Source organism: Mus musculus, chromosome 15 (assembly GCF_000001635.26).
Source record: "Mus musculus strain C57BL/6J chromosome 15, GRCm38.p6 C57BL/6J".
Taxonomy (NCBI): domain Eukaryota; kingdom Metazoa; phylum Chordata; class Mammalia; order Rodentia; family Muridae; genus Mus; species Mus musculus.
Genome location: NC_000081.6, coordinates 98,589,723 through 98,611,240, shown reverse-complemented (window position 1 = coordinate 98,611,240; position 21,518 = coordinate 98,589,723). Strand labels below are relative to the sequence as shown.

Below are 21,518 nucleotides of genomic sequence, written 5' to 3'. Positions count from 1 at the left end.
TGGTTCCAAGCTACGTTATTTCAAAAAGGGAACCATGGGGTCCTCCTGATTCTGATGGGAAGGAAGTCTAGATAGCAATGGAAGCAATGGCTGTGTGAAGAGACGAGTCAGGCAGAGATCCCAAAAGCCACTGCACAGTCCAACCAGCCAAGAGCCATGCATGGCAAAATATACGGCCGCTTTCTCATTAAAAAAGAAATATGTATTTTAATTCGTCTTTATGAGTGTTCCAGTGCCTTGGGGGCCAGAAGAGGATGTGAAGCTCCACGTAGCTGGGGTAAGCATTGGGAGCCAAACTGAGGACCGAGCCGTCTCCAGCTCTCTACTTTCTCATTTTCAAATATCACAACCAGCATTTTCCTGTCTGAACCTGAGATCTGAACCTGAGATGCCTGTGAGAAAGGGCAGGAGGATTATACCCATTTTATGGATGAGGCTCTGAGATAGTAAGGGATGTTGTATTCACAATAATTTTGTTTGCTTGCTTTTGTTTTTGAGACAGCGTTTCTCTATGTAGCCCTGGCTGTCCTGGAACTCTCTGTGTAGAGCAGGCTGGCCTCGAACTCTGAGATCCACCAAGGCGTGTGCCACTATGCCAGGCGTCTACAGCCTTTGTGATAGACGTTGGATAAGGGATTAGTTCAAAGACGTTTTCCTTACCACAAGTGTTGACCTGAGTTTAGGATCCTACATTGGATCTGGGGTGGTTAGACAGTTGGGTCCTGAAAGACAAGGCTATAGGGGAGCTCATCTGAGTCTCGGAGGCAGGGCGGGACAGGACTAGCAGGTGGGGCTGTAGCTACGGGTGTGGCGGAGGGATTGGGGAGGGGACTCAAGGCAAGCTTAAGCCAGACTCACGTCCCCCGAATGAGCCCTTCTCTCTGGTTCCACCACTCTACCCCTCAAAGGGTTAAAGTAGCTTTCACATGATTTTCCCATCTCCCAGGTAACTTGGGCAGCTGCTTGCGAGGGAAATAAATAAACATCCCGGAACAATTTTTCAGTTCATGAACCTGGCAATGCACCCCAGCCCCCCACATCAAAGGAGCACAACCCTTTAGGTAAAAGGTGCCGGGGGAGGGACTTTGCCAGTTGGCAGGTGCGGGGGAAGGGCTGCCCCTGAGAGCGTGGGGCCAGAGGGCGGCACCGAGAATGCCCCTGCCTGCAGCCCGATCCGGTTCTGTGCGCAGCAGGTTTGCGTCGGGCCCGGCGCCCCAGAGGGTTGGGGAAGCGGAAAGAAGTGGGGTGCGGGCGAGCGGGTGCCAGGCGCACACACCTGGCGCCTTGTGGAATGAAATCTTAATTAATTATTAAACTCAGCTCCCGCTGGGGCCCGCGGTGAAGAGGGAGGGCGAACGGGCACGGTGGGGGCTGGGGCCGGGAGGAAGATGGGGTGAGGAGGGGGCGCAGGGCACCCCGACAGGAAGGAAGCCGACCCTCTGGGCGGGGCGGGCATCTTCGCCGCCTGCGGGTGGCTTCGCCGACTTCCGAGGACCCCCGGGTGAGGGTGGAGGGCACCCTGCAGGATGCCGCCCTGGGTGGAGGCTGGAGCGCGGGCGGGCGAGCGGGCGGGCTCACCGACCCTCCCGCGGGGTCTGAAGCCCAGAACAGTGGTCGCTTGTTCGTCGGAGACCCGGGGAGGACCCGGCGGACAGGGGAGGGGGCGCGCGGGACGCTGGCCTCCTTCACCCGACCCGGGCCCCGGGGAGGGGAGTGGGCAGCTGTGCCCCCGCCTCTGGGAGGGGGAGGGGGTGCCCAGACAAAAGGAGCTTGTGCCTTTAAGGCGGGGAGTCCGGGAGCCGGCGGGGAGGGGACTTCTGGATCCGGGGTAGAGGGCGGCTGCGCTGGACAACAAGGGAGGGGGCGAGGGCCGGAGGCTCTGCCGCGCGGCAGGCGGGCGGGCGGGCGGGACAGCGGGGACGCGCGGGCACGGAGCAGGACGGCGGGACGGCCGGCCCTCCCGGCCGGAGCCCGCGGGCGCGGCGCGGCGGGGCGGTGGCCCAGGGCAGGCGCCTACCCCCCCCCCCCCCCAGCAGGTAAGCGTGGGGGATCGGCTCCTGCGGCGACAGCGGAGTCCCAAGAGTTGCAGGGCGCCTGGGAAGTGCTGGAGGACATGGGGACCCGGGGCTCTGCGGGCCGGCGGGGGGGGGGGGGGGGGGGCAGCTCTGGAAGCTGCCACCCTCGCTCGCTACGCGCCACGAGCTTTCCTTCCTGCACTCGCCAGAGTTTTCAGGCTTGCCCAGAGAAGGGGAGAAGGCGTGCACGAGGGGAGGGGATGCCCCCAGAGGTTGGCATCGGGGATGTGGGGGTGAGTTTGGAGTGTTGAGACGGCGCTGAGAGGAGAGGGAGGCCCCTCGCCCTGCCCTCGCCCTGAACCTTTGGAATGAAAGGGTAGTGTCAATGCCTACTTCCCCAAGGCCTGTTGCGAGGTGGGCAGGGGTGGGGTGGGGTGTGGGCAGACTTTATTCAGTGTAGGCCCAGCGGCCTGCCTGAAAGACCAGAGGTGCTAAGATTAGGCGGTGGGAGAGCCTTTCGGTACCTGTGTCTCCCCAGAGTGTCTCTGTAGCCAGGGGGCCTGATGGGGTGTTGTCTGGTTGGAACTGGCTGGCTGTGGGAACCTTTTTGGTCCTTAGGGAGAACCAGGGCTTGGGAAGAAGGCTGCCCTGAACCTACAGATACAAGCCCTGGGGAAGTTCTACATCTGGAAGGGCCTGGAAATTAAGAGGGCTGGGTTTCAGCATCGCCTGTTGGTCGTCCCCCCCCCCCCCCCCCCGCATAATCTTCAGCATGAACTTTCTGAAGACTTTTAAATCATTTTGCCAACAAGGGCAGAGGTGGAAAGACCCTGGGGATGTGGTGGCTGAGAGGTGGCCAGAAAGATGAGGGTTGGGCAAAGTCGTGGGCAGAGCCAAGCCTTGACTTTCAGACCCTGGTCTCAGGCGGAAGGACCAGGATTTGGGAGGGACTTGAGGTCTGGCCCTGGGACTATGGCACTTGGGGCTGAGTGGATATGATTTGGTTGTGGGAGCTGGTTGTATATGCAATAGCACATCTGTGAGAGAGAGCAAAGGACTCAGGGGAGAAGGGGGTCAAGAGGCACAAGGCTCAAGAGCCCAGAGGCAGAAAAGAGATGCGGTGTGCACAGGGGGATTCGGGGAACATAGAAGTTTTGTGGCTTGGAACAATGCCTTCTGTTTTCTTGCTCTAGGAAGTTGGCATAGAGGAGCCCTGTGAGTCCTTTAGGGTGGGCAGTGCCTGAGAGCCCAGGGTGGGACGTTTGTCATTTGGTTGAACAGTTACAGAGTTATCCCCTTGGGGAGTCAGAGTGTTCTTGAAGGGTCATATGTTTCCCTGATAGCGTCTGCCCCTTCCTCTGTGAGTATGAGCCAGATGCAAGGATGTGCTTCCAGGGGGCTGGGAACACAGCCAGAAACAGGTCCTCTGGGAATAGAGATCTGGGCCAGTGGTAGTGGTGGCGAGATAAGAACGGGGAAGGGGACTGGAGAATGGGAAGAGGCGGAAGAGAAATGTCATGATGTGTGGAGCCTGTTGGGGAGGGGTGTGTGTGTGTGTGTGTGTGTGTGTGTGTGACATAGTGGGAATCTGCATTCTGTGTTCTGTCTCCAGCAGCTCTGGAGACTGACAGCAGGGGACATGGGGCCTGATAGGCAGGCATCTGACTGGCTGGAGGGATACACGTTCTTACTCATGACTGTTGTCTTTCCATCTCTTGGACACTGACAGAGATTTGCATTCAAAGGTTTGTACGGCGAGAGAACTAATGTTTATAGTGGAGAACTAATGTTTACAGTGTGTAGCGTGGCAGGGAATTGTTAAGGAGTCTCATCAGGACCATTCCCCTCTCGTACTTCAGGTGAGGTGGAGACAGGTGGATAGCTTGTCCCTTGTCTCAGCAGGCTGACAAGTCACTTTAAGAGTTGAAACCTGATCTTGTGCCCAAGATCTTGCTTCCAGGCTTTCTTTGGTGACCTTTTCCAAATGCCAGCCTGACCTGAAATCTTGTACTTCTGATCTGTCCTTCAAGATGGTGCTATTGGTGTTAAGAAGTTGAAGGGCATGCTGCCCTGTGGATGTAGTAGGGGCGCTGGCAGAACGTGGCTGAGGGAGACCTAGAGATGGAGTGTGAAGAAGCCCCTGGCTTTCCTTCTGCTTTGGGTTCCTCGGGGCAGCTGCTTGGAGTGTTGTTATCCCTCCTAAGCCTCTGGCTCTGGGGCCACCTGGGGCAGTTGCTGTGTAAGCTTCTCTCTAGTTCCCTAGTGAGTACAAATGTCAGTGCTGCCAGCTCAGTGTAAGGACAAGGGCCCCCTCAGGGTGCCCTGAAGCATGGAGGAGTTTGGTTCTGATGGTGGCGTCGTCTATGGTTGGCGTAAATGGCTTTCACACTCTCAACCTGGGCTCAGCCGGGAGACGTGGTAAGGTGATTGTCATGGTGTCATCCACCCAGTCCAAGGCGTGTTCTTTCTGAAAATGTAGGATCTTAGTCCGATTTAGTTGTCCGGTGTCTTTACGACCAGGGTGAAACATGGAAAACTGCTCTGGATGTCAGCTCTCCGTTTTTTGTTTGTTTGTTTGTTTGTTTTTGTTTTTCTCTTTCAAATCTGCCCTGGGAGGCCGTAGGACAAGCTTCACGGGCCTTTGGTGAAGAAGACATGAAATTAGGCATGTGAAAAGATATTGGAAGTTTACGACAGAGAGAAAATATAATATAGCTAGTGGCCGGCCATCCATCCGCTCAGCAAACGTTGAGGAGCAGCGGGCACCACAGGACACAACCAAACACCCAAATCTTTGGCTCTCCCAAGTTGGCACGGCTGTTAGGAGTGCCGACGAGCAAATAAGAAAAAGGAAAATTATAGAACGGCAGTTGCTGATAAGAGCTGCGGGGAGAGAGAAAAATTATAAAGCTGGGGAGGGAGATACGGAGCCCCAGGAAAGGGAGTTGCTATTTTAAAAGGCTGTGAGAGAGCAGAGCTGATAAGGGACTTGGGCTGTGACCTAAAGGAGCTCCTATTCCAGTTGGGAACAGCAAGTACCAGGGTACCAGCCTGGGCAGAGCCTGGCATACTGGGGAACAGCAGACAGGCTGGTGTGACAGGTGTGATGAGGAAGACACGGGACCTGGACTGTCAGAATTAGCTGGGTTATTAGTTATTCCATGTGGACTGCTCTAAAGCATTCATGTTCTTTCTCCTTGTCGGCTCTCCACCCAGCTCTTTGTGATACTAAGTGTGGAACCCAACGCCTTGTGTGTTCTAAACAGGCATTCTACCACTGAGCCGCACTCCCCTCCCTCCTTTCCTCCTTATTGTTTGCTCCTACGTTTATTGAGCACCTACTGTTAGCCCCAATAGCTCTGGAGATGAAGTGCTGACAAAAATAGGTATAGTTTCTACATGCACAAAGCTTGTAGTCCCCGGGACGGAGGCGTACGTTAAACGAGAAATGATTTAATTATAATGGCAATAAGTACTGTGGAGGAGATGAACAGAGGTTAAACTGGACCAAACGTAGTCTTAGGGGTGGGGCTGGGAAATTTTCCGTGAGGAAGTAACGTTTAAACTGTGACCTGTGGGAGAAATTGAATTTAGTTTGCTGAAGAGTGTGTGTGTGTGTGTGTGTGTGTGTGTGAGAGAGAGAGAGAGAGAGAGAGAGGGGGGAAGGAGGGAAGGAAGGAAGGAAGGATATGGAAAGAATCCCTTTTGTGTAGAGGTCAACGATCAACAGTTCACAGCAGAACATATTCTGTTGACAAGATGTATTAGGCTTGTGTGTAGTTTGTTTTTGTTTTGTTTTCTTTTCTGAGACAGGGTTTCTCTGTGTAGCCCTGGCTGCCCTGCAACTCACTTTGTAGACCAGGCTGGCCTCGAACTCAGAAATCTGCCTGCCTCTGCCTCCCGAGTGCTGGGATTAAAGGCGTGTGCCACCACACCCAGCTCAATTTTTTAAAATATGCTTTTATGTGCATTGGTGTTTTGCTTTCATGCATGTTTGCATGAGAAAGTCAAAGCCCCTGGAGCTGGAGCCATAAACAGTTGTAAGATCTGCTTTGTGGGTGCTAGGAATTGAACCAGAGTCCTTCAGAAGTATGGGGAGTGCTCTTAAAAACTTAGCTCTCAGATCCTTTACTTATATGGTTGCTGGGTCTTTTCCATGTGTCTGTGTTCCTTACCTTTGAGTGGGGGTGCAGCTGCCTCTCCTGGGGCAGTTTTATCAAGACGGTGGGAATGGGAACTGGTGAGATGGCTCCTCAGTTAAGAGCACTGACTGCTCTTCCGGAGGTCATGGGTTCAAGTCCCAGCAACCACATGGTGGCTCACAACCATCCACAACGAGAAGCAAGCAAGCAGGGCTGGAGCAAGAGGGAGAAGGGGGGGAAGATGGTGGGAATGAAGACCAGAGTTGTAGGAAGCGCTCAGGTCACAGGCTACTATGGTGGCTGTGGCCACGCAGTGGTATTAATACCATTCCCTGTCTCTCCTCCCAGCAGCATGTCATGGTTTAGTGGCCTCCTGGTTCCCAAAGTGGATGAACGGAAAACAGCTTGGGGGGAACGCAATGGGCAGAAGCGCCCACGCCACGCGAATCGAGCCAGTGGCTTCTGCGCACCTCGCTACATGAGCTGCCTCAAGAATGCGGAGCCACCCAGCCCCACTCCTGCAGCTCACACTCGGTGCCCCTGGCAGGATGAAGCCTTCATCAGGAGGGCGGGCCCGGGCAGGGGTGTGGAGCTGGGGCTGCGGTCAGTGGCCTTGGGGTTTGACGACACTGAGGTGACCACACCGATGGGCACAGCTGAAGTGGCACCGGATACATCGCCTCGGAGCGGTCCGTCCTGCTGGCACCGGCTTGTGCAGGTGTTCCAGTCTAAGCAGTTCCGCTCTGCCAAGCTGGAGCGGCTGTACCAGCGGTACTTCTTCCAGATGAACCAGAGCAGCCTCACGCTGCTCATGGCGGTGCTGGTGCTGCTCATGGCTGTACTGTTGACTTTCCACGCTGCGCCTGCCCAGCCTCAGCCTGCTTACGTGGCCCTGCTGACCTGTGCCTCTGTCCTTTTTGTGGTACTCATGGTGGTGTGTAACCGACACAGCTTCCGCCAGGACTCCATGTGGGTGGTGAGCTATGTGGTCCTGGGCATCCTAGCAGCCGTGCAAGTCGGGGGTGCCCTGGCAGCCAATCCACACAGCCCCTCGGCGGGCCTTTGGTGCCCCGTGTTCTTCGTCTACATCACCTACACTCTTCTTCCCATTCGCATGCGAGCCGCAGTACTCAGCGGCCTGGGCCTCTCTACTCTGCATTTGATTTTGGCCTGGCAGCTCAACAGCAGCGACCCCTTCCTTTGGAAGCAGGTAGGTGTGACAGAGTGAGGGTGGGAAAGAGAACTTGCTGATGGAGGGACACAGTATCGATATAGCCATGTCTAGATCGATCAGGCCAAGCTTCACGGGCTAGCCTCTGCTTGGGACTTGTATCAGTGAGCATTGACGAGGAACAGGTCTGTAGTGTGTCACCACAGGCCAGTCTTCAGCTCTTTGGCTTAGGTCAGTAGACATGCCATGTGCAGGTCTCCCTGACCTCTTGGTAACCTCTGAGACTCAAGCCCTGTTGTTACTCCTACGAAGAAGCAGCTGTAGGTAGTTTTGCAAAGCTTCCATAAGCAAGGCCTTTCTGCTCCTTGCCAGAAGCTGTGGCCTGTAGCCCACCATGGCCTCAAAAACAAAGAGAAAGTTGCTTGGGGCTCCTGGGGTGAGGAGCTGGGTACTTGGGCTTCATGCCCTTCCCTGCTTGGAACAGTACATACCTTTTTAACAGTAACTTTATAGCTAGTTTGTTGTGGAGCAGAGTCCCCGCAGGGCACTGTCAGACCTCTTAAAGGGACAGACCCTTCTGTGCTAGCTAGGCCCTAGGTTCTCTTCTTGGTTGCCTGAGAAGTGGGGGTTTGGGGTGAACTGCTCTTCTGGGGGAGAAGATGCTCAGGAGTGATGTGGTATCCCCCCCCCCAACTCCGTCAGACTTGCCAGAAGGTGGGTGTGTGACTCTTCTCTGCTCTCAGCTGGCCTGGCGCCCAGGGCCCAGCCCTGTGCCTGATAGATGGGGGAGGTTGGGTCTGGGAGGCCGGAACTGCCAGCCTCCTACCTCACCAAGGTGCCTGGCTTCAGTTCCACCCCATGGGGTCCCCACATTCCTGGGATAGTAGAGAAAACTCTGCTTCTCTGCCCATCTGCAGTGTCTCAGAACTGAGAACCACTTCAGGTGCCCAGTGGGGCCTGTGAGTGTTTCTGCATGGAGTAGGGGCTTGTAGCCTCCTTGGGCAATCCCTTCCCAGGTCCAGCCCCACTTGTGTCCGAAGGAAGAACTTTTTTTCTGATGCACTCACTGAGACGCCCCGAGCAGTGACTAGGCTGGGGTGGCCTCCAGAGCCTTGGCATCCATTTTTTTTTCTCACGGTAGATAGGAATGAGTGTGGTTATTTCAGTCTCTCATCCCTCTCCCCCATCCCTCTGCTGTGACTCACATTTTCCTTTTGGGCTCCTGGGGCCAGCAAGGGAAGTTGCCTGGATTGCCCCCCTGCCGCCCCCCCACTGGGGGCTATTCTTAGAAGCCCCCAAGGGAGATAGAGTGCCCCCTCTTCACCCCTGCTGCTGAGAGGGGAAGCTCTGTGTGGATTCTCTGGAAGCTTCGTGGACTGGGAAGGGCAGCTGAAGGCCAGTCCGAGAGGGTCCGTGCTGGAGTTAGGAGCTAGGGGTTAGCCGGACCTCGGTTTTACACGGAGGAATCAAAGATTAAATGTCCTGTCCAAGTCTGCAGGTCTAGTTCTGGTTCAGGGCAGTTAGTAAGCCTTCCCTGCTTTCTCCAGAAACTTAGCCCTGCCCCATCCAGCTTGGGTGGAGTCCCAGAGCCAGTTAACCCCCAAGTCTCCAGCAACCCTGAAGCGGGCATGTCTCAGACAGTGTTTGCTAGTCAGTTGTTCTGACTGTGGTTTGGGACTGGTGTTGCAGAGGGTGAGCGCTTAGGCATGAGGTCCTGCAGAGGGGGGTGTGTGTGTAAGCGGTGGGGAAAGGGAGAGAGGGGAAGGAGGAAGAGGACGGGACAGGAGAGGAGTCGAATCCTATCTTGTGATAGAGGTGGCCATTGCGGTCTCTCTGTGAGTAGAACTGATAGCTGCCAAGGAGGGGCTCTGAGCCTGGCCTTCAAGAACTAGAGTCTAGGGAAAAAAAGAGCTTTCAGACATCTGAAATATGTTAGATAGTGGAATCAGGACAAAGGCTTTGGAATCTGATTGTCCAGGCAGGATTTAAGTCTCCTGCCAACCACAACCAACCGTGCAATCTTGGGCAAGCTACTGGGCTCTTGAGTCACTCGGCCGTGAAGTGGGGTACTGTTACCTGGTCCACAGACTTGTAAAAATAAATTCATCAGTCAATATGTAGAATGCGTCCTCCCTCCGGATCCTAGACGTTGCAGGTGGCCAGCAAACCGGCTACTGGAATAACAGCAGTAGTATTAGCTTACACCTGTGATCCCGTCGCTTGGGAATCTAAGCCAAGGTTCACTGCTTTGTGAGTTTAAGGCCAGCTTGGTTACATAGTGAGACCCTATCTCAAAAATTCAACCAACCAACCAACAGCAGCAGAACCCAATAGCAATCATTCTGCTATTCAGTCCGCTGGGCTGTGGGAGGCTTTAGAGATATTCCTCCTCCTGTTGGGGTGATCGATGAGTAAGTGGAGACCTAGAGAGAGGAAGCAACCTGTCCTGGTTCACTTGGAAGAGGATGGGAAGCTCAGAGCTGCCTAGCGTTGTTGTTGTTGAGTCCTCCTTAGGACTACATGCAGAAGGGACATTCGTCTTTTGTTAGGGGTGTGTGTGGGGCAGGAGATTATAGAGTGCCAGGGCTGGGCCCATGACCTGTGTGGCTGTGGTTGGTGTTGCTGCTCCTGAAGCTGTGAAAAGCTCATCTTTCTGGCCACAGAATGATCTAGGCAGGCTGGGATCTGAATGGGGGAACAGAGTATCCTGGAGATGGTACAGCTTAGGGACAAACAGGGTGCAGGTCCCGAGAGAGCTAGTGTGTGTGTGTGTGTGTGTGTGTGTGTGTGTGTGTGCGCGCGCGCGCGCCGGGCAGGTGGTCACTCATCTGCCTCTGCCGCCTTCCCAACAGCTCGGTGCTAACGTGGTGCTCTTCCTCTGCACCAATGCCATCGGTGTCTGCACACACTACCCTGCTGAAGTGTCTCAGCGCCAAGCCTTTCAGGAGACCCGAGGTTACATCCAGGCGCGGCTGCACCTGCAGCATGAGAACCGTCAGCAGGTGGGGGTTGCTTCCCTTAGTTAGGGTGTTCCATGCCTTCACCCCCAGTGCCTTGTAGGTTAGACCTGCCGCCTTGTGATGCTTTGGAACACAGTGTTAAGGGTCCCCAAGGACTGTGCATCACAAAAGCCCTGGGGGGGGGGGGAGCTCCTGTTCTGTTTAGGGGTGGGAGGGAGAATTCAGGTGTGCATTGAGGGATTGAGTGGAGGTCGGTTAGAGACAGCTAGGATGGGTGACTTTGGAGGGCACAGTTAGGCAGTGTCAAGTCAAAGTTGGAAAGGGAAGCTCAAGTCACAGAGGGGAGGGGACGGGAGGGCTCTGGGGATGTGAAAGGAACAAGAAGAATCAAAACTAGAAAAAGCAGAGAGGATAGTGGTTGGAACCACTGGTCTAGGAACGGCTGCTGCTATCGGTGTTGCCCCAGCACGTTGCCATGGAGATGAAAGAAGACATCAACACAAAAAAAGAGGACATGATGTTCCATAAGATCTACATCCAGAAGCATGATAATGTCAGGTAGGTAGGGCGGGGGAGGGGACGCTGCCCAGAGGGTAGCAGGGTACCAAGGAGCCCTTGGGGGGGCTACGATGAGGTCCATGTCTCTCCTGCTGCTGTCCACAGCATCCTGTTTGCGGACATTGAGGGCTTCACCAGCCTGGCCTCCCAGTGCACTGCACAGGAACTGGTCATGACCTTGAATGAGCTCTTTGCCCGGTTTGACAAGCTGGCTGCGGTGAGGGTACTGGGGCTTCCAGGTGGCGCCAAAGGTGTTGATGGTGGTGGTTGGGGGGTGGGGTGGGGGTAGAGGTGGCATTGAAGGTGAAGGGCCAGGTGTGCTGGGTGACCAGGAAAGCAAGGTGATCTCCCACCTCTCCCCCTTTAGGAGAATCACTGTCTGAGGATCAAGATCTTAGGAGACTGTTACTACTGCGTGTCAGGGCTGCCCGAGGCCCGGGCAGATCACGCCCACTGCTGTGTGGAGATGGGGGTAGACATGATCGAAGCCATCTCGTAAGCAGTTCCCCTTCCCAGGCCTGTTGGAACTGTGGGTGCCCGGGAGGCTCCCACTCTGATGTGTCTTCGGGACGTTTCTCCACTCTAAGTAGTTCTTTTATCTTTGAGATGCATTTATCACTGGGGAGAGAGTGGGTCTTTCTCCAGTCTGTGTGAAGACCCCTGTGCTCCCAACCCCAGCCTGCTGGAGTGCTGGGAGCTGGAGCAGTAGGGATGGCTGCAGGGAATGCCAGCTGGGCAGGCTGGAGCAGGCAGTAGCTCAGTCCTACAGGATGATGGCAGCCCCTGCTGAATGAGGTTCTCAAACCTTTGTCCTTGAGTCCCGGGTAGCTTCCTCCCACATCTAGTCTGTCCTTCCGTCTGCTTCTGTCTTTGCCTCGATTGCTTGGATTCTTTTTGTTTGTTTTTGTTTGTTTATTTGTTTGTTTGTTTGTTTGTTTGTTTTTTTGAGACAGGGTTTCTCTGTATAACCCTGGCTTTCCTGGAACTCACTTTGTAGACCAGGCTGGCCTCGAACTCAGAAATCCACCTGCCTCTGCCTCCCGAGTGCTGGGATTAAAGGTGTGCACTACCACGCCCGGCTGCTTGGATTCTTTAACTACATTTATTTATTTAGTCTCGTGTGTGTGTGTGTGTGTGTGTGTGTGTGTGTGTGTGTGTATTTGTGTGTCTGTGAGTGTGTGTGTCTCTGTGTGTGTATGCACCTTGGAGCTGCTGTTATTCTACTGTATGGGTCCCAGGAATGATCAGACTTAGGTAATCAGGCTTGGTGGCAAGTGTGCATTTACTGCTGAGCCATCCCGCCTGCCTCAGCTTGGGCTCTTGACTAGAGGATAAGAAGACAGCTTGGGGCTGATCTAGAGTTCCATCTTCTTCTCAGGCTGGTGCGTGAGGTAACAGGTGTGAACGTGAACATGCGTGTGGGCATCCACAGCGGACGTGTGCATTGCGGCGTCCTTGGCCTACGGAAATGGCAGTTTGATGTCTGGTCAAACGATGTGACCCTGGCTAACCACATGGAGGCCGGGGGCCGGGCCGGGTAAGTAGAAGGAAGGGTCTAGTTGGTCACAGGGGGTGAGTGGCTGGGAGGCTGGGTGAGAGAGCCAGAGTCTTAACCTCCTGGCCCCTTACAGCCGCATCCACATCACTCGGGCTACACTGCAGTACTTGAACGGGGACTATGAGGTGGAGCCAGGCCGTGGTGGTGAACGCAATGCGTACCTCAAGGAGCAGTGCATTGAGACCTTCCTCATACTTGGCGCCAGCCAAAAACGGGTCAGGATGGGTGGGAACGGGGGAGGGGTGTATGAGGGGGCGGGGGGGGGGGTAAGGGAAAGGAACAAACAGGAAGGTGCTAGCAAAAGCCTTCTTGGGGTTCTGCTTCTGAGCCTATACTCACGCTACTGCACAGAAAGAGGAGAAAGCCATGCTGGCCAAGCTTCAGCGGACACGGGCCAACTCCATGGAAGGACTGATGCCCCGCTGGGTTCCTGACCGTGCCTTCTCCCGGACCAAGGACTCTAAGGCATTCCGCCAGATGGTAAGGGGCTCTCTGAACCATGACCTGGGGGGCCTCACTTTTTGGTCTCCCTCAAAGTGTCCCCTTTCTCCCCATACCTGGCTCCTCCACTCTGTGTTCTAAAACTGGGAGCAGAGGGAGTAGTTTCACCCAAAGGGCCCCATTTCTCCCTAAGTGTGTGTGGGGACCCTCTCGACCTAGTACTGAAATGGCTCAGCTCCTGTCTCCCTCACACATCCCGTTTCTTTCTCCAGGGCATTGATGATTCTAGCAAAGACAAGTAAGTCGGCCTATGGGACGGGTCAGGAAGGGAGGGAGAAGGCATTTGCAACCTGGGATGGGCTGTGAGAACTGAGACCTCCCATTTCTAGTAAGATGTGGGAGCAGGTACCACACACACAGCTCGCATAGCCTTCCCTTGCTGTGGCCTGAGCCCTGCCCTTGTCATTGCTTGTCCTGTGGTGTTATTCATGCACCTGGTAAAACCTGCATCCCATTATCAGCCGGGGTGCCCAAGATGCTCTGAACCCTGAAGATGAGGTGGATGAGTTCCTGGGCCGAGCCATCGATGCCCGAAGCATCGACCAACTGCGTAAGGACCATGTGCGCCGGTTCCTGCTCACCTTCCAGAGAGAGGATCTTGAGAAGAAGGTTTGGGGGATACAGGGCAAAAAAAGAGAGGGCTGGGAGGAGGGAGGGCCTGGCTGGGAGACTGGACACACACTGAGGGACAGGAGGACATGTCAGGAACGGGAAGAGACTACAGCCTAAGATGGAAATTAATATAAATTGGGTCATGTGTTCCTCCCAAGGCCCTTGTATTACCCTCTTCTTCGCTGTCCATAACATGCCTGCCAGGGCAGGACCCAGCACCCAGCTCGGTCTCCTTTCTTCCCTCAGTATTCACGGAAAGTAGATCCTCGCTTCGGAGCCTACGTCGCCTGTGCCCTCCTGGTTTTTTGCTTCATCTGTTTTATCCAGCTCCTTGTGTTCCCATAGTGAGTCCATCCGTTAATGCCCCTAACACCCATGCAAACTGCTGGCCTCAGCTCTGTTCTGGGGCTAGGACCGGGACACCCCAGTTTTACTCATATTCCACCCTACCCCCCACCTTACCCTGCTCCAGCTCCACCCTGATACTCGGGATTTATGCCGCTATCTTCCTGCTGTTGCTGGTCACTGTGCTGATCTGTGCCGTGTGCTCCTGCGGTTCTGTAAGTAGGGGGACTTCCCTGAGACTGTCGGTGAAGGATCGGGTTCCCATGGGACAGGGAGAGAGGGTGGCCATGTGTCTTGTTAGACCCTGTTCTTGGCTGGTCTTCCTTCGCTGATGCAGTTTCTAACTCCTCCGACTCTCGCTGTGGCAGTTCTTCCCCAAGGCCCTGCAACGCCTGTCCCGCAATATTGTCCGCTCACGGGTGCACAGCACCGCGGTTGGAATCTTCTCGGTTCTGCTTGTGTTCATCTCTGCCATCGCCAACATGGTAAATCTCCCAGGCCCTGTGCCAGGCACTTTCTCAGAACTGCAGCCCTTCTGAGTATTTCCAGCCTTTGGGTAGCCTGCCGCTGTCCCTGTGGGTGGGGGTAACTCTTGTTCTTAGTCTTTGTTTCCTCTTTTATCATGCCTGAGGATTTTAGTCTAAAAAGTACCTCTGGGTTCAGCCCTCGTGAACCTTTCCTGATATGCACCCAACCTTTGCAGTTTACCTGTAATCACACCCCAATAAGGACCTGCGCGGCCCGGATGCTGAACTTAACACCAGCGGATGTCACCGCCTGCCACCTACAACAGCTCAATTACTCTCTGGGACTGGATGCTCCCCTGTGTGAGGGCACCGCACCCACCTGCAGCTTCCCTGAGGTGTCCGAGCAGTGTTCAGGCAGAGGGGGTTGTTCTAACACAGTTATCGGCCCCTCTGAGCCAGGTCTAGTGATGGGCACCAGGGAGCCGGGAACTCAAAGTATTCCCCGACTCTAGGGGCAACCGCCCCACCCCCACCCCACCCCCGGGAAGCTGGGCATGGATTGTACAGGGAGCTGGGGCCTGAAGGTGGTGGAAGGGGGGGATAGTCAGGCAGGGGAGTAGGGCTCTTCCTGCTCTGCATGCCCTGGTCTTCGCTGTCACCCAACGCTGCCTCTGCTGTCCCCCCTCCCCCCAGTACTTCGTCGGGAACGTGCTGCTGAGTCTTCTAGCCAGCTCTGTCTTCCTACACATCAGCAGCATCGGCAAGCTGGCCATGACCTTCATCTTGGGGTTCACCTACTTGGTGCTGCTTTTGCTGGGTCCCCCGGCCGCCATCTTTGACAACTATGATCTACTGCTTGGCGTCCATGGCTTGTAAGCTAATCCACAGTCCCTCAGTCTCCGGGGACCTCCCTGATCCTTCTGGGCAGAGTCTCTGGTACCCAGGCCTTTGGAATGTACAACTCTCACTTGTGGGAGAAAGGGAAGGGAAGGGCTAGTTCCTGGAATGTGGCCTCAGGTAGTTACCCCAAAGAATTTCCAGTTGTGACAAATTCCTGTCTCTTTAGGATAGCTTTTAAAAAAAAAGGCCCTACATTTGTTCTGTGCCTCCTCTACCCACTGGGTTATTTTATTTTATTTTATTTTTTTACTGGGTAACAACCCTGGGTGTCCTGGAACTCACTCTGTAAAACAGGCTGGCCTGGAACTCAGAGAGCTCTGCCCGCTTCTGTTTTCTGAGGGTCCTACCCTGTGTTCTTAGGCCCTTTGGGATGGACATGTGGCCGTAGCTTGAGGTAGGAAGAATTAAGAGTCTGCTGGGTTTGAGTCCTTGGTCTGCTTCTCCTTAGCTTTGTAAGCTTCGGACAGGCGAGCTGACCTGTCTAAGCCTGAGTTCTCTTATCACTGTGTCAGCATCTCAGGCCGTCTGTTACAGTGACACACAGTCCCAAAGCCTTATGTCGCCGCAAGCACATGCTAAACCTTCCAGAAGTGTACCTGGAGTTGAATCCTTTCACTGACAAGGAAACTGAGGCTTAGAGAGTTATAACCGACTTATCCTGGACCATTTAGCTGCTAAGGGAGGAGCTCCTAGTCGGTTTAACCTTTGCTCATATTGAGCTAATTTATGTGAGCAAAGGCTTTACCCACAGGCTTGAGTCATGACTGGGCTCAGCGGTGTAGTCTCTGTCTCCCCTCCAGTATCCCTCCCAGCAGACAGCCTCCAATGACTTTTGTATCTTCCTGCCAGGGCTTCCTCCAATGAGACCTTTGATGGGCTGGACTGGTAAGTGGGGGCCCTGAGGCAGCGAAGAATGAGGCTGGTAGAGATCTCCTTCAGGCACCAAGCTTGTCTCTTGATTATTTTCAGCCCAGCTGTGGGGAGGGTAGCGCTCAAATATATGACCCCCGTGATTCTGCTGGTGTTTGCCCTGGCACTGTATCTGCATGCACAACAGGTGGAATCGACTGCCCGCCTGGACTTCCTGTGGAAGTTACAGGTGACTTGGATGGACCTTTATGGGAGGGAGAAGCTTCTGGGGGCAGAGCCTGGGCCAAGCCAGAAATGCACCTCTTGCTAAGTGGCTAAGGCTGAGTCTGCCCAAGCCCACCCTGGTTCTATGCCTCGTGTCTCCATCTCCTGTCTCCTGTCCCATCCTGTACCTGCCCCCTTCACCCCTTTGCCTGTCATTTAGGCCTCCTCTGCCTGTGCTTTTCTTCCTTCACGTGGTTCCCTGTGATGCCCATCTTCTGGCCTCGGCCACTGCGCCCAGCCTCTGTGAGTGTTGGGCAATGGCTGATGGATGTGGTGCCCACAGGCAACAGGGGAGAAGGAGGAGATGGAGGAGCTACAGGCATACAACCGGAGGTTGCTGCATAACATTCTTCCCAAGGACGTGGCCGCCCACTTCCTGGCCCGGGAACGCCGCAACGATGAGCTGTACTACCAGTCGTGTGAATGTGTGGCTGTCATGTTTGCCTCCATCGCCAATTTCTCGGAGTTCTACGTGGAGCTCGAGGCAAACAACGAGGGCGTGGAGTGCCTGCGGCTGCTCAATGAGATCATCGCAGACTTTGACGAGGTGCTTGCTCATTGGCTGGTACTGGCAGAACGGGGGCTCATTGGCTGGTACTGGCAGAACAGGGGCAGTCTGGGGACCAGGGAAGTGGAGCAGGCTTTTGGATGGAAAAGCCAGGGATAAGACCGGGTGAGTGTCCCTCGCCCAGTCAGGGACAGCATGGGGGTCAGCCTCAGTGGGGCAGGGTCATCCTTGCTGAGGAGCAGAAGAGGACAGGAGACTCTAGGACAGGGATGACAGGAGAGGTATCAGGTGATGTCACTGAAGAGGAAGACAGTAGTCAAATCTATGCGAGACCAAGCAAGCAAGATTGTCTCTCAAAGAACGAAAACGGGAACAACAAGTGAGGGAGTGTCCTGGACACTTGGGTCAGGGACGGGCTGTCACACACACATACACACACACACACACACACACACATACACATACACACACACACACACACACACACACACTGGGACATGGTTTCCCCAAACCACGTCAGAGTGTTTCTCAGAACCACACTGTGGATTGCCATCGGAAGGGAGAGAGTTCACCCACTAAAGCAATGGGGCTCTCGGGAGGAGGAGGGGGATGACAAGGAGTGAGCTTTGGAAAGACCTGGGTCTGGCTTGACCGATCCCCCACCCCCACCTCCCCGGAACACCCCCCTCCTCTGTGCCATTCAGATCATCAGTGAGGAGAGATTCCGGCAGTTGGAGAAGATCAAGACCATCGGTAGCACCTACATGGCCGCCTCTGGGCTAAATGCCAGCACCTATGACCAGGTCGGCCGCTCACACATCACGGCGCTGGCTGACTATGCCATGCGGCTCATGGAGCAGATGAAACACATCAATGAACACTCTTTCAACAATTTCCAGATGAAGATCGGTGAGGGTCTGGGGCCGTTTGTGGGTGAAGTCATGTGTGGAGGGTGTGTGGAGGGGTGGGTTGTTCTCCGTCAGGACTCCTGTGGGGTTTCTACCTCCCACCTCCCTGTCAAGTTTAATACTGAGGACCAAGACGGTTCACTTGAGTCTTCCGTGTGCTGGGGGTCTTTGCCCTAGACGTGTCCAGTACATTCTAAGTTGTACATCAAGGCCCCTCTCTAAGATAAGGGATGTGGGGTTCTCAGAGATTAAATGACTTCAGTGAAAAGTTCAAGTACTAATGGCACGTTTGACTAAATCTAAAGTGTGTGGTCAGTGTGAGATGTGGGGTCAGGCTCAAATGCTCTGGTGGAAGGCAGTGATTAAATAACATACGTCCAGAGTCTGGCTTGACTCCCCACGGCCGTACTCACTTGTTTGTAAGATGGGGCAGCAGCGTGAGCAACCAATGCCTGGAGAAGCCTTCAGTGGGATGAGCTGCAACTGTTGTCTGGACTCGAGGGAGCCACCTCAGCCATCACGGCCAGCCCCATGCCGAAGGAATCATTGTCCCCTTTGATATTTTTTTCCTTTGGGTTCTTCTCAGGGTGCAAGGGGGAGATGACTGTCTGGAGTGACCCTGGGACATCCTAGCCTCAGTCTCTTGCTACTGTCTCTACTTCAGGGTTGAACATGGGTCCGGTTGTAGCAGGCGTCATTGGGGCCCGAAAGCCACAGTATGACATCTGGGGAAATACCGTGAATGTTTCCAGTCGTATGGACAGCACTGGAGTTCCTGACCGAATACAGGTGAGGGGATGTCGCCAAGCTAGACGGGTGTTGAGGGCTTTCAGTGGTCTCTGTACAGGACGGGGGCTGGGAGCCTTTCTCGTGGCTGTTGGGGTAGGGGTTGGCGAGAGAGGAGAGTATCCAGTAGAGAACTCCTGGGCTTTTTATCAATGCATGGAGGATCCCAGGCTAAACAAGCTCCCCTTCCACTTCCCTAGGTGACTACGGACCTATACCAGGTTCTAGCTGCCAAGGGCTACCAGCTGGAGTGTCGAGGGGTGGTCAAGGTGAAGGGAAAGGGGGAGATGACCACCTACTTCCTCAACGGGGGCCCCAGCAGTTAGCAGAGTGCAGCAGCTGAGATTCAACCGAAGGGACCAAGGTGGGCATTGAGTGGGACTTTGTGCTCGCTGGGTGGAGCTGTGACAGGGGGGCACTGAGCCTCCGGATCTTGCTGACAGCAAAAGGGAACACCCCAGCGGCTGCGCTTGGACTGTGTTCGTCTGCCTTCAGAATGGCGATGGAGGGGACGCCGAGAGGATTATCCGAGGGACTTTCTTAATTGGAGTAAGGCTGGTCTTCGTTTGTTTGGATGCAGATGAGAAAGCGCAGAGGCCTGGGAGCCTCCTGTTTGAGAGTTAAATGGCAACTCTCTATGCCTACTGTTTCCCTGTCTGGGCAACAGGCTCAGGGCTGGGTCCTTTCTTTCCCTATTTTTCCTGGGACTACTTTTTGTACAAAGACTGTGGCAGGCATGAAGAACACTTGCCTTTGCTTGCCTGTGTCTGCAGCACGGGTCTTGGGCACTCTCAGAACCAGCCAATTCTCCTTCTTAGGCACAAGGCAGAAGAAGGAGGTTCTATGGGACCTAGCTCTGACTGACCATATTTCAGGGGAATGTTTCCATTTGCCAAATCCTAGTCCCGTGATCTGTCCCCAAAGGGGAACAAAGGGACCTCTGACAGTGAAGATTTAGCCCCAGTTCCTGCATGATCCTGGGAAAGGGGCATCTGGCTTTACTGGTACTGTGAAAATGACCAGCCAGAGAGCAAGCCTGTGTGTGTGAGGTCATCCGAAGAACAGGAACTGGATGGTGGATGGTGACCTGCAGGTGCCAAAGAATGCAGCAGGCAGCCAGGGAGGAGGAGGAGGAGAAGGAGGAGGAGGAGGAGGAGGAGGAGGCCGCCACACTGACCTGAGGTCTCAGTGTGCTCGAATGCTCACTTGCTGCCTGCTGGCAGGGGCCATGGAACATCTCTATCCCTTGTATTGCCAAATAGCAAAAGGGTCAGGGTTCCAAAAAAGATGACCTGACCCCAAACCTGGCCTCCTAAGTCTGGCACTAGGGAGGTCCTGTGTGTTTGTGTAATTGTGTGGGCCTGTGTGTTGTGTGTGTATGTGTGTCTGTCTGTCTGTCTGTCTGTCTTTGAGGTCTCCATGTGTCCTCATGCTCCAGTTCCTCAGCTCTTCACCGGGGACTGCCTCTCTCCCGTGGGCCTCTGTCTTCTGGCGTTAAGGCCAAGTTTCCTGTGCCAAGGGATGGAGAGTAATACCCAGGTTGCACAGGAGGTTGGGTGGTGTTTGGTAGTAAAATGATAACGGTCTGGGGAGAGGAGTCCTTTTTTGTGCCAAATCCCTAAGTGCCATTTGGGGGCCACATATCTGCACTATGACTGTCCCCCTGCCTAGGGCAGGGACCCAAGCACCTGCTTAATCTCTAGTGTTCCTTGGAACTTGAACTGTTGGAGGTTTGTGGGTAGAGGTGCAGGCATTTCCTGGGTTCCTGGGCTTGTCTCTTGGGGGCATGGTGTGCTTTCTGACTGGGGTAGTGTGGGATCCCTCTCTGAGGACCCCGATGTTGGTACTAGGGGATGGGAACCTAGGAACTTGGAACTGGGCTGCCCCAAGCCTTCGGCCTGAATCTACCATGGCTAGACTCTAGCCCCGGCTCCCAATCTTCACGAAGCCTGCAAGGGTTGTACTCTGTCCTCGCCTGCCCTTGCCTGCCTCTGACCCTTGCAGCCTCCCTGACTCTGGTCTGAGTTAGCTGGTGCCTTGGTTTCTCTGTCTGCATCTAGTTAAGCCAGAGGCATTACGCCTCCATGTCGACTGATGATCTTAGACGTGGGCAGGAAAGGCAGAGGAGAGTTTCAGGAGGTGCGGAAGGGGCAGGCTGTACTTTGGCCCTTCCTCAAGCTTCTGCCACCCATTCTCTGCAGAGGCCTGGGTTCTGGTTTGGTACTGCTTTCCTGGAAATCTCCATGTACCAATCGGTGGACCACTGGGCGCTTGATTAGCCAAGGCAGAGGAGAGGAAGATCAGCTGGTCCAGGCAGAAAATTTCCTCTGTCTCCCCGAGCCATATCCTAGCCTTGGATAGGAAGGGACTACTAGACGCCATTGGGGCAGGTGTGAGGTATATAAGCCAAAGCAGGGAGACCTTGGCTTTGGGTCTGCTTCTTGCCAGGTGGGAGGGGCTTGTCCACACCCTGGCTCCCCGTACCACAGTGCCAGCCAGTCATGTCCCTCTCTGAGTTACCGTAGCCACTCTCCTCACCATTTGGGGAGGAAGTCAGGGCACGGGAGGCAATGGGCTCTGGTTTTATAATGTAACCACTGTCGGAGTGGGGGAGGGTGACGTACCATGTATTTCAGTGAAATATTTAATATATTTAAATATCAATAAAATCAAACTCTTTGTATAAAAAAAAAAAAAAGAAAAGCCCTGTTCTCTGCAGCTGTTTGGGTGCAGGGTTGGGGGTCAGAAAGTGACAAACCCTGGTAAAGCAAGCAAGCTCCTCTCCCAGGAGTCTCTGGGCCTCTCTCATCTGTGATCTAACAGCTTCCTGTGGTTTTGTGCCTGTCAGGATAAAGCTGCAGCCTCCTCAGACAGCATGACTGCTCTAGGCCTTTCAGCATCCTGAGGGCAAATGTCTCACCCCAGGTGTTTGCTCTGACCCCTGCCGTGCATT

General features: G+C 54.6%; 1 protein-coding gene across 17 annotated transcripts; it reads left to right on the top strand.

Moving 5' to 3' along the window:
* The first annotated feature begins 953 nt into the window (after positions 1-953).
* Positions 954-21,263, top strand: Adcy6 (adenylate cyclase 6). 17 transcript variants are annotated; one of them, XM_030248283.1, is made up of 22 exons: positions 954-1,061; positions 6,509-7,367; positions 10,181-10,330; positions 10,725-10,846; positions 10,952-11,063; positions 11,214-11,341; positions 12,225-12,383; positions 12,478-12,619; positions 12,756-12,884; positions 13,118-13,143; positions 13,367-13,514; positions 13,764-13,861; positions 13,990-14,077; positions 14,231-14,347; positions 14,566-14,724; positions 15,023-15,201; positions 16,079-16,114; positions 16,199-16,328; positions 16,647-16,910; positions 17,576-17,780; positions 18,444-18,568; positions 18,766-21,263. In XM_030248283.1, the coding sequence occupies exons 2-22, from the start codon at positions 6,510-6,512 to the stop codon at positions 18,889-18,891; spliced, it is 3,501 nt and encodes a 1,166-aa protein (XP_030104143.1). In that variant the 5' UTR covers positions 954-1,061; position 6,509; the 3' UTR covers positions 18,892-21,263. The 17 variants fall into 17 exon arrangements, 13 of the variants coding, with proteins under 13 accessions (XP_030104143.1, XP_006520370.1, XP_006520369.2 ...); XM_006520307.3 differs by lacking the exon at positions 954-1,061 and adding an exon at positions 1,108-1,193; XM_006520306.4 differs by lacking the exon at positions 954-1,061 and adding an exon at positions 1,154-1,193 and having other exon boundaries at positions 6,506-7,367.
* The last annotated feature ends 255 nt before the right edge of the window (positions 21,264-21,518 follow it).

Excerpts from the sequence above, each read along its gene's own strand:
- Adcy6 (XM_006520303.4), top strand. The coding sequence starts at position 6,246 with ATGGGAACTGGTGAGATGGCTCCTCAGTTAAGAGCACTGACTGCTCTT. Across the intron at positions 14,725-15,022 it reads CCACCTGCAGCTTCCCTGAG|TACTTCGTCGGGAACGTGCT; the intron begins GTGTCCGAGCAG and ends CCCTCCCCCCAG. Across the intron at positions 16,911-17,575 it reads TCATCGCAGACTTTGACGAG|ATCATCAGTGAGGAGAGATT; the intron begins GTGCTTGCTCAT and ends TGTGCCATTCAG.